Source organism: Tinamus guttatus, unplaced genomic scaffold (assembly GCF_059628265.1).
Source record: "Tinamus guttatus ecotype Peru unplaced genomic scaffold, ASM5962826v1 Tinamus_guttatus_pri_ptg000242l, whole genome shotgun sequence".
NCBI lineage: Eukaryota > Metazoa > Chordata > Aves > Tinamiformes > Tinamidae > Tinamus > Tinamus guttatus.
The window spans coordinates 7,024,856-7,039,187 of NW_028288776.1; the positions used below are offsets into that span (position 1 = coordinate 7,024,856).

The 14,332-nt window shown below is 56.2% G+C and overlaps 1 protein-coding gene across 1 annotated transcript; it reads left to right on the plus strand.

The window, feature by feature from the left end:
• On the plus strand, positions 1–9,097 carry LOC104580614 (uncharacterized). Its single transcript, XM_088526161.1, has 5 exons — positions 1–58; positions 6,817–7,275; positions 7,729–8,046; positions 8,197–8,363; positions 8,908–9,097. Exons 1-5 carry the CDS (start codon positions 1–3, stop codon positions 8,950–8,952), a joined length of 1,047 nt encoding a protein of 348 aa, XP_088382287.1. The 3' UTR covers positions 8,953–9,097.
• The last annotated feature ends 5,235 nt before the right edge of the window (positions 9,098–14,332 follow it).

Here is a 14,332-nt window from a genome sequence, read left to right on the forward strand (position 1 = left end):
ATGGAGGGGACCCTGCTCCGCCTCGCCGCCGCCTGCTGCCTGCTCTGCGCCCTGCCAGGTACCGGGGGGCCGGGGAGGGCTGCGGGGCGCCAGGCCGGGCCGGGCCGTCGGGGCCGGCCGCTCCTCCGCTTCTCGCCGCCGAAGCCCCGCGCGCCGGAGCGGGGCGGCTGCCCGGGACCCCCCAAACCCCCAAGCCCCCGGCTCGGCAGCCCGCGGCGGGCCCGGCGGCAAACGCGCCGCGGGCACCGGGGCGCCCCGTGCGCGCCCCGGAACGCGGCGGGGCCGGCGGCGGCCGCCGCGCGCTGCAGGCGGGAGATGCCCCGGGGATGCGCGCGGCCCCCGAGCACCGCGCCCCGCCGCGGCCTTGCCCGTGCGAGGCGCCCTGGGCTCCGCTCGTCCCCTCGGAGAGCCCTTTCCGTCGGAGAGCGGCTCCGGCCCCTTTCCGGTGGGCGGCATCACCGTCGCCTGCTCGAAGGGACGAGTTGGCGCCTGCTTTGCCCCCCGCCTCGTTCTTGCACCCTTGGATACCCGCGAATCCTCCGCGCTCCTGCTCTGAAGCTCCTCGTGCTTACGGGCACCCCCCAGGGCAAAGCACGGGTTGCGCATCCCACCTGCATCACCCAAAACTGCAGGAGAGGAGGCCCCGCTGGAGCCCGGCCCCTGGGACGAGCAGGGCCCCGACCCCAAGCCCCCGCAGTGGCCCCCAGTCTGTGTTTTGGCAGGTCCAGCAGGACTCTGCGAGTTCCCACGCAGGGGGACTCAGGCTGCACCACGGTGCTGACGGCCCATCCGCTGCCATCTCGCCTGCCCCAGGCACAGCGTAGGGCCCGAGCGCATGGTGATCACTGCCCTCCATCCCCCCAGGAGGCATGAGCTCGCATTTAGGGGTTTGGGAAGCAAAGGTGCTTGGCAGCTGAGAACCCCACCGCGGGAGATCACAGCAGCACCCATGGCAGTAAGGAACAGAGGGGTGACGCACGGAAACTGTCCCTCCTAACTAGCTGGGCTGCCAAAACCCCGGTGTAGACACCTCTGTGCTGGCACGCAGCACCAAGCGCCCCCCGGGAGCAGCCACGGGCTGAGATTTGAGGGAAGCAGCCACGGGAGAGCCCCTGTTACGTGGGCAAAGCCCCGTGTAGCGCCCGTGCCGGCGGCGCTCTCCTGGGTTGTTCCTGCTGCTGGCGGAGGACATTTACAGTGGGGTTTCCCTCAGACGAGGGGGAGTTGGCTGCTGCTGCTGGCCAAGGAGCACAACCCTTAAGCAGACACTGGAGAATCCAGGCAGGGCAATGCCACTGTGTAGGGAAGGCTTCAAGATAGGGCCCAAAGTCAACAGTCCCCAGCCAAACCAGGCTACTCACTAGCAGCTCCCAGCACCGCTCACATGGACATGGGCTCTCATGGACCCCTGGGGGACACCAGTGTCCCTCGGGGATGTGGCATTTCTTGCTTCTCCGTTGGCTGAAGCCAACTGGCTGACTTGGCTGACACAAGGCAAGAGTCCGAGCAGTTTTGGAGGGCTGTACACACACCTCCTTTCTTCAGGAGAGGAGCAAATTTTCCTACCAATCCCTTGGGCCCTGGTTTTGGTTGTCAGACCAGCTCTTGCCCCAAAGCTGCATCTTCCGGGAGGTCCCGTAGCTGATAAAGCTCAGAGCTGATGCGGTGGGTGCTGCAGGGAAGCCGAGGCTGCTGCCCAGGGTGCCAGTGAGGCAGGAACAGCTCTTCCAGGTGACTAGGAGGTGGATTTTGCAGGGATTAGACCCTCGTTTTGGTCAGGGAGTGCTGGGTCCCTGATCACTCAGGCTGCCACAGACCAGCCAGGAGGAGGCTAAACCACTTGCTCAAGCACATCCCATGTGCGAGTCATTTCTGAGGGCCTGGAGACCCCATAGCACCCCACGAGGTCCCGTGCGGGGCCCAGCATGCGCCTGCTGGAGAGCCGGGTGCTGTCCCGGTGCCGGGAGCTGCTTTGTGCTCGGCCGGCCCCGGCGCCGATCCCCCGCGCTCAGCCCGCCCCGACCTCTCAATGCAGCCTTTCTTCACCGCCGCGGAAATCCACTTCCTCCAGCGGCGCTAGCCTTAAAAATAAAACCCTGGAGTAATTTTGGGCTGGGCGTTTCGGTGTCTGCCGCCTCCCCGAGCGCCGGGGACGGCCCGGCGAGGGGCTGGGAGCGGCGTGGGCGCATAAAGCCCCATCTGTGGCGCCCGGGGCCACGCGCACAGGCGAGCAGTGTGCGCCGCGGCCGCGGGGACAGGCGCCGTCTCGCCCCCGCGGCGGCCGTCACTCGCGGTTCTGCCCTGCCGCCTACGTCCCTGGTGAGCCTGGGGCGCCCCTGCTCCGGCTGCCCTGTTTCGGTCTCCCAAACCTGCTCTCCACGTGGCATGTGAGTCCAGTCTTGATTTTGCTCCGTGTTGTGCAGGGAGGGATGTCACCTCCCTCTCAATAGGGGCGCAATGGGGACATCATGGGCACAGCCAGGCCCGCCTCCCAGCTGCAATGAACCACTTACCTCCTTCTGCCCCATCCATCTAGGCAAAGGGAGATCTAGGGGATGCAATGGAAGGAACTCCTCAGGTCTGGAGCTGCATCTCCAGCCCCATAGTCTGAGGGTCACCGGTGTCTGTGGCCACAAGGCTTGGCACAGAGACACTCACAATATACAGTCTCCCCCAGGCCACTCCATGCTGGAGGTGGCATAGGCACAGAGCTGCTATGAAGGCAACTGGCTAATTAATTTCCTCCTAACGAGGTGAGTGCTTCCTCTGTGGCAGCTGTGACTGCTGAGGTGTTTGAGGCAGGGCTGGCTGCTCCGCCATACGTGGCTTGTTGCTGTGTTTGCTGGGGTTGCAAAGCCCTGGTGAAGGATCGGCCTCCCGGGCCACCGGTGCTCCTGATAGCCTGGTACAAGAGCTCAGTCCCTCCATCGAGGCACAAAGCAGGCAGCGCTGGCCCTGTGTCACGCTCCAGGCTTCCCTTTTCCGCCCCTGCGGCATCAGGCCTGAGCCCTGGCACCTGCAGGTGCCCCAGGGCGGCCCCCCCACCAGCCCAGGCAGGCCGGGCACGGGCCTGTCCCTCCACGAGCCCTGTATCTAATCTGAGCCGAGTCCCGTGCTCGGCTCGTGGCCTGCGGGGCTGGAAAGGGCGCCCGGGTCAGGAGAGCTGCTTTGTCCTGCGGCCGCAGCCAGGGTGCTCGGCATGTGCAAGGGAGCGGGACGGGGGTGAGGGCAGCGCTGGCTGCGGCATCTGGAGACTGCTGCAGACATGGATGTCTCTTGCTAACGCTGCCTGGCTCATTAGGGCTTCGCCCGCCTCGCCGGCCTGCTCTTAATCGCCTTAAGCCCTTGCTGGCACGCAGATGCGACGCAGGGGCCGGCTGCCAGCCCCGGCCCTGCAGCTGCCGGGTGTCCCCCCACGCTGCGTTGACGGCCTCTTGCTGCACAGCTTGGGAGCCTCCGCTGGGCTCCCACGCGGGCGGTGGCGACCTGGCTGTCCCCGTGCCCCACGCGGGCGCTGCTGGGGATGGGGGCGGTGGTGGCAGCAAAGCTCAGCCCAGTGGAGTCCTGCCTGCAGCCGGGTGTCCCCCTGGTGCTGGGTCACACCGGGTCTGCGTCTCTGCATCCCACTTGGGCACTGGGATCTTCGTCTGCCCTTTGGGGCTCCTCACTCCCAAGTGCGTGAGACAAGGGCAGGCAGGGCTAGCAAGGAGTCGGCAGCTGCTCCGGGCTGTTTTCAAGGGAAACTGAGAGCCTGGGTTTGAAATCCCTCTGCACGGTGGTATTTGCATTTATACTTAAGCTCTTTTTCCTTGAAGAGGTTGTTTTAATTACTGTTGGTTGGTAACCATAATAACTGGCAACAAAAGATAATTTCTGCAGTTAATGGAGTACTTTGCTAAGGAAGAGGATATAATTGCTTGAATGCATACAGGTTACAGCTTATGCTCTTGCTCTTGAAACATTGTTGAATTTTGCATTTGCCTGGATTGATCATGACTTTTTTTTTTACACTTAAAAAGAAATGGGGTTCAATAAGTACACAAAAATAGCATTTAAGAGGGTTTTTCTTGCTTTTCTGAATGCATCAGTCCTGTGTGAAGCCGATTTAAATGAAGGGCTAACTAGAGACAGGGGCAGCCTGCAAGGGAGGACCTGCTAGCATGGGCTGATCTGCTCTCATGGGTCACTTCTTCTGAAATCCCAGCCCGTCTTTCCCACTTCCCCGCACTGGGCTCTCGCGGTCTCCGTGCTCCTCCTTGAGCGGTGCCTGCAACCTCCGGCTCGACAACCTGCTCTCCCTGGAGCCGGCCGCTCCGATGGGGCCCCGCTCCCTCTCACTGCCCTGTTCTCGTCAAGGAAACACCTGGACCGCGGGGTGTCTGCTGTGGCGGAGGGTGAGACCAGGCTGCGTGGAGGAGACCCCCCAGCTGCAGAGTCTTTGCACCCGGCCAAGCTGCTTGGAGAGGGTGGCCAGGGACGCGGCGTGCAGGCTGCAGGGAGATGGACACCAAAGCAGAGTGCTGGGCAGCATCTTTCCCCAGCTGAACATGCCCTGGCTTTGCCTCCATTCATGCAAAACTTCCTCATCTTCTTGCTTGGCTCCAGCTTATCCATTTGGACTATATTCATGTTGCTTTTGTACGGCGTGAGGGCAACGGGCGCCATCCTGCATCTTTCCTGCCTTGTGGAGGATGCCAGGGAGGGTGGCAGTGGAGGGGCTGCCCCAGCCCCTTCCCTCCCCGCTATTCCCATCGGAGCGGTGTGTGCCAGGGCGATGCCCGGGGCGGCACAGCCGCAGCCTCGCTGCCCCTGGCGCTGGGAGCAGAGCTCTTCCAGGAAACGCAACAGGCTCCGACCTGCGTCTATCGCAGTACCCGGCAAACAGCTGAAAACAGCAGTGCGCGGTGGTTGGAGCAGCCGGGACAGCACCGGCAGCTGGGGATTTTCCCACCTCTTGGACACTAAGGAGCCAGCACCGACCCCAGTGGCTGGATGCTGGGAGCCTCCCACGTCACGGGGTTTGTCTGGTCTCATCCTGCAGTGAGCCGTCCCACCGTGGTGCTGCAGGGTTTGCATGAGGTGGTGTGGGAGCGGGATGTAGTAGGTGCCTTGTTTGGTGATAAAGCTGTCAAAAATAACAACAGTGTAATCATAATTCAAAGCAAATCTCAGTCAAAGAGCTTGGGAGGGCAGTGTCTTTATTTTAACACCAAACTGAAGCTCCTGGGCGCTCCTGCTCTTGGCCCATGTGCTCCCAAGCTCCAAGGTGCTTGAAGTGAGTGTTTGCCCTGAGCCTGGCGTGGTGGCTGTGCTGGGACAGCAGGGTCTCAGGGGATGGTGATCTTTGGAGCCATCACTGTCCTTTGTCTCCTGCTCCAGTGCAGGCTCCTGCCTTGTTCTCTATCTTCCCACCATCACCTCTTAATGGCCGCAGTCTTTGTCTTGGCCTTTGGGCTCCCCTTTGTTCCCTGGGCTGAGATGTGCTGGGCTCGAGGACCCGCTAATGCAGGTGCCACCCTGCCCTGCTCAGAGGCTCCAACCTGCCCATGTCAACATGGCCCTGGCAGCTCTCTGCAGTGCCACCTCCCTGCATCCCTGCCCGGCCCAGGGCACCACAGCACGAGCCTTTCCGAAACGCTGCCATTACGTTGTTTCAGGATGCGGGACAACAGCAGGAAGAGATACGGAGCGGGAATATCGCTCCCCTCAGCAGGGCTTCTCGTGGGCTGGGCTGGCCATGCTGCAGGGACTCTCTGGAAAGCTTTTAAAAGCTGCTGAGATTTTCTCAACCCCCCCCGTCTGCTCTGTCAGCCAGTGAATGTTCCTCTTTCAGCATCTGCCTTGGATGCTTCTCCAGGACGGAGAGAGTGGCCATGCAGACGGATTTTCCTTCAGTACCTTTATTTTTTCCTGCAGTTGGTTTGTCATGCTTCAGTGGCTTGGGTAGCAACTTAGACAGAAATAGTAAAAATATTGACCATGTGATGTTTTTAAGTTGCATAAAGAGTCCATGCTGATGTAGCCACGCTGCTTTGTTTTTTTTCCTGTTTACACCTTCCAAAAGTCTCCGTTTCAAGCTCCGTGTTTGCTCCTGGCAGCGCAGGCGCCCTGTGGGTTCCCAGCTCCGGCCCAGGGGATCCCTGTGCCCGGCGCAGGGGCTGGAGGCTGCTGGAGGCCGAGTCGCTCCCCATTTCTGTGGCTCAGGAAAGCGGCTCCTGGCGGACAACGGCCGAGCGGCCGCTCCACAGGCTCCCTTAGCCCCAGGACTCCCTTACCACCCATTTCACCTTGCCCTCCAGCATCAAGGCTGTGCTGTGCAAGGTGGCCAGCAGTATCTGCTTTGCCCTTGCCAGCCCTGGACTTGTTAAACATCATTTTTCTAAAATTCATTGAGACCAGGGAGATAGAGGAACTACTTCCACTTTTTCCCCACTTTTTTGTTCATCCCCTGCCCCTTTTGCACCGCTTATGCCTCTTCTTCCCTTTCTCCATGAACCAAGGCAGACTAACCTACGTTTCCTGCAGAATCAGGTCTCAGGCAGTACTTAAAATGAAATCCTCTAAAATGTGCCCCTGGATAGAGTGTGTAGAGACATGGGCCATGGCGGGGCCTTGATGGGGAGGAGGGTAAAGCCCTTGCCCCGGTGGCTGGGAGGGCAGGGGCTGCCCGTGCCCCTTCCCCATGTTCTGCTTCCCGGCTGGGCCTGTGCTGTGTTTGGAGGAACAGGGATTGAGAGTCCTGGGCTTTCCCTCTGCCTCTCCCCACAGTGTGGGACCTCGGACAGTTTTACAGCCTTTCTTATCTCCCTTCCCTAGGAGAGGGGCAGAAGACAGGAGAAACATTGATGACGGTGTCACCTTTTCTCAGCACAATGCCAACCTCGCAGCCGCCCAGCGAAGCTGTCAGCCTCAGTCCAGAGACTGCCACCGCTTCCGAGATGAGCTCAGAGGAAAACGTGACTGCTGCGATGACCAACGGCACCGGCGCCAACGCCACAGAGAGGGACACCTCCGTCCCCAGCACCCCCTTTGCGGCCACCGAGGCAGAGAGACTGCAGGTTTCCCCCACCGCCAGCCCTGGGGACGGCACGGTCACACAGCGCGAGCAGCACAACACGAGCGGGGCGGCTAACAGCAGCACTGAAGCCCCTTCGCCTTCCCCGGCCGCCAGCACTCAGGCAGGAAACCCCCCTGGGGGCACAGCGGCCTCGAGCACAACGGCAGGAGCGGGGGCAGGCGGTGCTGCCTCGACGCCGCCGCCGAGCCGCGCGCCAGGTGAGCGCTGCCTCCCCGAGCGCGCAGAGCCGCGGCGCAGGGACGCGCGAGCTGAACGCGCGGCGCTTTGTGGCCTTGTGGTGGCCTGAGCGCCGCAGGGAAGGGCAGCTCGGACACCCCTCCTGTGAGGCGCGCACCGAGTGACCAGGGATGTGCACGAACACTGCACATCACTGCACTGCGTCCTTTACCCTGGCTGCTGTTGCAGGGTCCTGCTGCTCTGTGACACTCAGGCACAACCTTGGGGGATGCCAGTGCCTGGTCCTTGTGCTGCCATCCACAAGGAGACAGGAGACATCTCCCGGTCTTTCGCTCTGGGGTGGTCCCTAGCTCCCCATGTAGCTGTGTGGGGCTTCCCTGCTCGTCCTTCATCCCAGAGTGGGACACGATTTTTGGGCCCCATGCCATGCTTCGGGTTGATCCTTTGAAGTAACTTGTTGTCCCTATTTACAGCAATGGTCAACAGCTCTCAGCCAGGACCTTCTGACAGCCAGACCACGGGGTCTGTGACGATGAGATCTGGGACCACGGCAGGGACGAGTCCTGGGAGTGCCATAGAGGGCAACACGGAGCCACAAACTGCCTCTGCCCCCTTCACCAAAGGGAGCACATCCTCCACTACTGCCTCCAATGCTGCGACAGGGACAGTGACCCCAGTCGTGACCACCTCCACCACTGCCAGCACAGCTGCTGTCACCAGCAGCACATCTGCAGCAGAGCCTGTGCATGAGAAAGCTTCTGTGCTGGATATTGGGGATGATGAAAATCCAGGTAAATACTCTGCTTTTATCCCACTACCCCAGAGTTTAAGGTGTACCTCACATTCCTCTGGTGTGCTAAAGAAAGTCCAGAAGAGACAGGGCTCTGCTGCTCCAGCTCCATTTACTTTGGCCTCATTCCCTTGGTCTCTGTTCCTTGCAGAGCTGCCCAGCTCTCCTCTGGCTGAGACAACGAGGGCTGATCCCTTGGTCATCGCGGTGATTTCTGTCTTCATTGTCATGGTGGGCATCCTAGGCCTGGTGGGCTTCCTGAGGTACCGCCAGCACAACAGCCGCATGGAGTTTCGGCGCCTGCAGGACCTGCCTATGGTGAGTAGCTCCTTCGGGCCAGCCTGGCATGGCCTGACTTGCTACAGGCTCTTGACCGCTTTGCAGTTCCCATCCTGCTGCACTGGCAACATCTGGGGTAGCTGTAGCCGTGAAAACACTGATCAAAATCCCTGGTCCCTCTCCTTCCATCCAGTGTTTGCGTCAAGGCAGCATGTCTCAAGGTTGACTACCAAAATGGCTCCCCTCTGCAGGGGAGCACTAAAAGGTTAAATGCAGGGAAGAAGGGGAACATACTCCAAACTTCCCCTAAAATACCCCCTTCCTGTCTCCTCCTACGCTCAGCTTGCTGGGTGACTGCTACAAAGCAGATCCAGTGCTCTGTTCTATGGGGGTTTCCCCCAGCCGAGCTTCTCTGCATCCCTGTGGCAGGCAGGTTCTCCCTGCACAGGGCTCTCCTTCCCAAGAGCTGCAGCGGGAGGGCAGAGCAGCTGCCCAGAGACCCAGGAATTGCGCAGGGGGAGCGTTGGGGTGGCGGCTGGGCCAGGCGGGACAGCCCCTCACAGCGCGTCCCCTCTGCTTCCAGGACGACATGATGGAGGACACCCCCCTCTCGCTCTACAGCTACTAGGCAGCCTGGCTGCCTCCCGCCCGGCACGCTGAACTTCCCAGAGAAAAAGGCCTCGAGGACTTGGTTCCAGACGAGCTGCTGAGGAACGAGTGGCTGTGATTTGCACACGACTGAAAGATCTTTTTTTTTTTATCCGATGACTTTTGGTTTTAGATTTTTTAATATAGTTCAGTGTTGAGGTTTTTATGCTGGGAATCAGAGCCCAGGTCTGGCCTTTTCTCCAGGCTCTCCTCGAAACGGTGCCCCTGAGGCGCTCTCTCCTCCTCGCTCCGCGAGCTCTCGCGGGGCCCTCGACCCATCTTGGCAGCTGCTGCTTTCCAAGGAGGTGGGCAAGTGATCCCCACAAGAGCAAAGGAGACTCCTCAGGGACCTGAGGATGGGGAGATCAGTTCTCTTGGGCTCCCTCTTGTTTTGTATTTTTTTTCTTGCACTTTTTTTTTGTTGTTGTTGTTGTTCCTGTTTCAGCTTCAGTGCTGGTTTTGGCGCTGCCCATCCTAACAGGCCTGCCGGGAGGATGGCAGGTGCTCTGCTTCCTTCCTCCACACATACCTTTGCTCTTCAACTAGGGAGTTGTTTTGTGACCACTGGAGAAGTGCCCTTGCTACCTAATGTTGCTTTTAAGTTGCCAGGAGGGAATGAACATAATTTTAGCTTAACAGGGTTTGATAGACTCGGTCTGTTGCCAGTTAGACACAGTAATTTGGTCTTACCAGGATCAGGAGACCCTGTCTCTCATAGTTGATGCTTTCAGCCTATGCATAAACCCCTTACCCAACCTCGGTAAATGTTTTAGCCCATTTCCCTCTCTGGATTGACACCCACCTTTCCTCAGGTACCTCCCATTTTGCTGCTGGCATCTCCTTGCTAAAGTTGTTGTACAAAACCGGTACTGTACTGCCCCTCCTGTGAGTGCAAGATCAGAGTCCCTTTACTTTCTCATGTTAGTCTTTAAGGCCAGTCGGTGTCTTGTCACGAGGACAAATCCTAGATGCAGGTGCCTTCCTCCCCCTCCCTTTCTAGGTGTTAGGATGATTTAGATTCTGCCCTTTTTGCCTCAAAACATCACTGCTGTAAACTGCATCCAAGATGTTGCACCAAGGCTCCTGAGCTCCCTCAAGGAAAACCACGGGCCAGAGCCTCTGAGTGCAAATCTGAGGATCTTCATGTGTCTTGGCTCAGAAAGCCCAGAATTGTGCATGGCAGGATTCCAAGTGTTGTACAGAAGTTTAATGTAAGTAATATCTGTTCCTGTTTTCTAATTCACATTTTACAGTTTGTGAAGAGAAACACATGCTCATCTCCCCTTCTCTAGACGGATTTTTGATGAAGCCAGTTGCTCCCTCAGGATACAGCAAGGGCTAGAGATCTTCTATCACGTTGCTCTTACACACTGCAGTCCCTCCTCTCCCTTCCGTGGCAGCACTCGCTGACCCCCAGCCAAGGATGGAGACCAGGCACTTGCCTCACTAGCAAAAGTACCTTTTTTCCCCCCCAGTGCTGTTATTTATTGCTCGTATTAGCGCAGAGGGAAGGGAAAGGGGGATTTCCCCAAGGCTCAACTTAGTAACCTTTACAAACCCCAAAGATGAGTCTGCCTGTAGAGCAGAACTGGTCTGGGTCAAATAGATGAACTGGACAAGGCTTTAGTTCTCCCTTCCTGCATTACTACTCCCCAAGTGGCTGACAAATGACCAGAGGGCAGTTCTGGTTCAGCGTTGGCTTTGGGTTTGTGTGTTTACTGTAAGAATACCCGGCACAATAAGGAAGAAGGGTTGGTTCCCTCCTCCTGTTATTGCATGAAACTAAAGGGCAATTGTCACAGCTCCAAAGCTTTTGTATCAAGCCTTGTCTGCACAGAGCAATCTCCCTAGCTACAGACTTGTTTCCCCTGCCGCCGGGCAGGGTGCTGCTGGGTTTTGGCACAAAAGGAGGCAAGTTAGTGGTAGAAATTAGAACTCCATCCCGACTGAAACTGGTGTAGGCCGGTGTAGCTGGAAGGAGTCTCTGCGCAGAACCCAGAAGGCAGGGGCTGGTTGTTCTGGTTTCCCATGCGTCGCTGTCCAGGAAGGGGTGAGGACGAAAACTAGCCAAACACCAAAGTGCAACTTTCTTTGTAAAATATGTTAATAGTGGATTTTTTTTTTCTGCAATAAAGTTACAAATGCCAAAGGTTTCCCTGCTCCTTATATTTTCATTGCAGACGTCTAACCAAAGAGCTTCCAGAGACCATAGTGAATTTTTTGATAAACAGCAGTAGTTTGGGGTATGAAGACTCACTGTGAAAATGCCAGACAGCTTCAAACCACAGCTCTCGAGGGCTCAGGACACCAGCTTCCACCTGTGTTGCTTCTTGCCTCAGTCATTCCCTCTATCTCTGGATTTGATTGAGATTCATTCCTCTGCAGTCCAATTAGACAGAATCTCTCTTAAAGAATAGAGAGACTAGACCCAAAATTCCAAAATACACACCTTGAGATGCTCCTGCTTTGTTTCTGATTCAAGATTACTTTATTATTCTCATCTGTTGTCAACCATAACCCCAAATTCTATTTACAGAAACATCCTCAAAGCCAGCCTAATCCAAGCTTAAGTAACATCTGTCATGTTTCTTTCTACAGTACAGGGGAAAAAAAAAAAAGAAAGAAAAAAAAAAGCAGCTAACTGAAATAACACATTTTTACTTGGATTTAGAGCTGGCTTGAAGTGTTCCTCTTGGAGCTCACACCTACAGGGAGACAAACACTCACAGCTGGTTCTGAAGCTCACCTCTTACTATAGAGTTCCTTACATCTCTCCTAAACCAACAGTCTGTTAGAGTGATGTTAGAGCCCAATCATATTACGGACTCCGTGGTGTTACAAGACTTTCTCCTGCAAAAGCAAAACTACTTGGGCATTGGACTTACGCTTACTGAAAGCCTGAGTTGCTGAAAGAGTTTCCATGAGGACTCTAGAAAGGCAAATCCTTGGAGATCTACGGCACGGGCTGAGCCAGAAGACTTCTTTGCCAAGCAAAGTGCTTGCTGAGTAATCCAAACCGTTTCAGGAGTGAACTCTCAAACAGAGAGAGGTTTCCATCCTGCCCCAGAGATAGAGCCAAACAGAACAGTGAACTAAGAGAGGGAACAGGCGCACTACAGCTAAGCCAGGCTTCTCAGGTCCGAAGTCAGCATCATACTGGTTTATGGTGAGGTTTCCTCTTTCCTGCCCTGTCCTCTATTCCATCATGAATCCCCCTCAGAGCTGTTTTTTGCCGAGCTGTGGTGCTGAAGCTGACACCGAGCAGATCAGCGTTTGCAGGGGCAGCAGCCAGACAGGCTCCTGCAGCAGCCACCTTGGGGACACACAAGGCTGCTGCCCCTGCCCAGCCAAGCCCTGGCCTCCCAGCCTGGCTCCGCAATCCCTGAGGGTGCCAGGTTGGAAGGAGCATGGGACAGTGTGGCGAAAAGCAAACTTAGCCAGAAAGTAAAGTTTTGGCAGAGAGATGCAGTCTGAGAAGCACCTGCCTTGTCCACTCTCCTCCTCCCCTCTCCAGCTCGTTTGGAGCAGCTGAAGAGCAATGGTGCCGCGTGGTGCCGTACCAGGGCCCGAATACCCGCGCCATGCTCGGCTCTCTGCCACTCGAGCCACCTTCCGTGACTCCGCGTGTAGTTCAGCTTGGACCTTGAGCACCTTCTCTATCACATCACGCTGCAGGTCTGCACATGAGGCTGCAGGCTCATCACCTCCTAGGGCAGAAAGCAAGCGGCACTGCACCAACCAAGAGCAGGACTACAGAAGCCAGGGAGGCAGAGCAATAAAGTCAGTAATAAAGGCTATGAAATGAGGCATAACATGGGAAGCTTCTAGCCAGAAGCCAAGCAGAGTTCTTCTCATTCCCAGAGGAGAAGAGAAAATGCCTCCTGTCATTTCCCAGGAAGGAAACAGGAGGCTGCACGCCTACACATTATTTATACTTAATTTTCTATGACAATTTTCAATTTAGTATAAACGTGGATTTGTCACGGGGGCTAGGGGAGGGGTGCTCCTAAGTGCACCTCCTTAAGCCCTGCCAGAGATGCTGCCATCTAACCGCTACCTCTGCTTTGCTGCAGCAGCAGAAAGTGAGGGGGAACTTCTCTCGCATGCTCTGTTCCATCCCCTCCAAAGAAGAGAAGAACCATGTGCTTCCTGTCCATAGGACAGCCAAATCTGCAGCCATACTGACGTGTTAGTGAGCAATAAGCAAAGACCATGACTGCTTAACATCCATTGTGTCCATCAGTGCAAGCTGCATTCTGAACAAAACAGGTCTTCAGTACCAGCTGCTTGTGGCCTCTGAAGCCTGCCATCAAGCACTGCTTTCTAAACCTCTATAACACCACAAGAGCACCATGGCATTCAAAATTCCCATTCTATTACAATGAAATGAAGACTCTTTCCCAGTCTAGTGCTGCCAGGGACAAAAATCAACCTTTACCCAAGGCAAAACTTCAAGAGTCTCAGAGAGTAAAACCCTTAGACCTCCCCACAAGAAGATCTTTCAGCTGTGGCCAGGGTGGATCTTGCAAACCAGACCTCCTGCCACAGCTTCTCTTGCAACATTAATTAATTTTTACAAGCAATCAATAACTACTATAGGAAGGAAGTGCATCGCTGACCCAAGCCCAGATAGGGTGCCAGACCCTATGTAACTTGCTGGATCTGTGCGTGTTACAGACAAAAGGGATTAACACACTCATCTGCACGACAGCCTGCACGGCCTTCCCTGTGCTTGTTCCCGCTTCCTGCCTAATAAATACACTTGAAAGACACACTTAGCCCAGGTCTGCTTCATGTGCACCAGCAGCTTAACGATGGTTAGCCTCAGTTCCTCTGTAATCATTTTTCTTTTGAAAGACCCATCAGCCAAATAACTCCCTGAACCACAAAACCAGCATGATCTTGATCAGACAGGCAGGAGTCACAGCTGCAAGAAAGTGTGTGTTCATTCCTACTGTTCACCTCCCTCTCTATTTACAGGTAGACCCAATCCCCCCCTCGCAGTTCAAATAAAGAAAGAGCTAAGTTACCAAAAGCATCCTCCCAGTCATAAAACAGGTCTCCCTGTGATGAACTGCCCAGAATTAATATATCCCTGCAGCAGAAGCCTTTTGCCAATGCTCTTTGAACTATAATGGAACATCTGTTGACAATCTCCCGCAGGGTAACTTCTCCCCTCTCCTGTTTTAATCCTCTCTCCTTTAGAAGCACTTTTGTTCTGAAATTAGGCACATCAGTTGCCACAGGACGGCTCTCAGGCTTGAGAGTTGTTTCCTTTCACACTGATCTTTTGGGGGGCTGTAGAGAGGGATAACAGTCAGCTCCTTTTTTGTTGTTTTTTTGGTTGCTTGTTTTTGAAA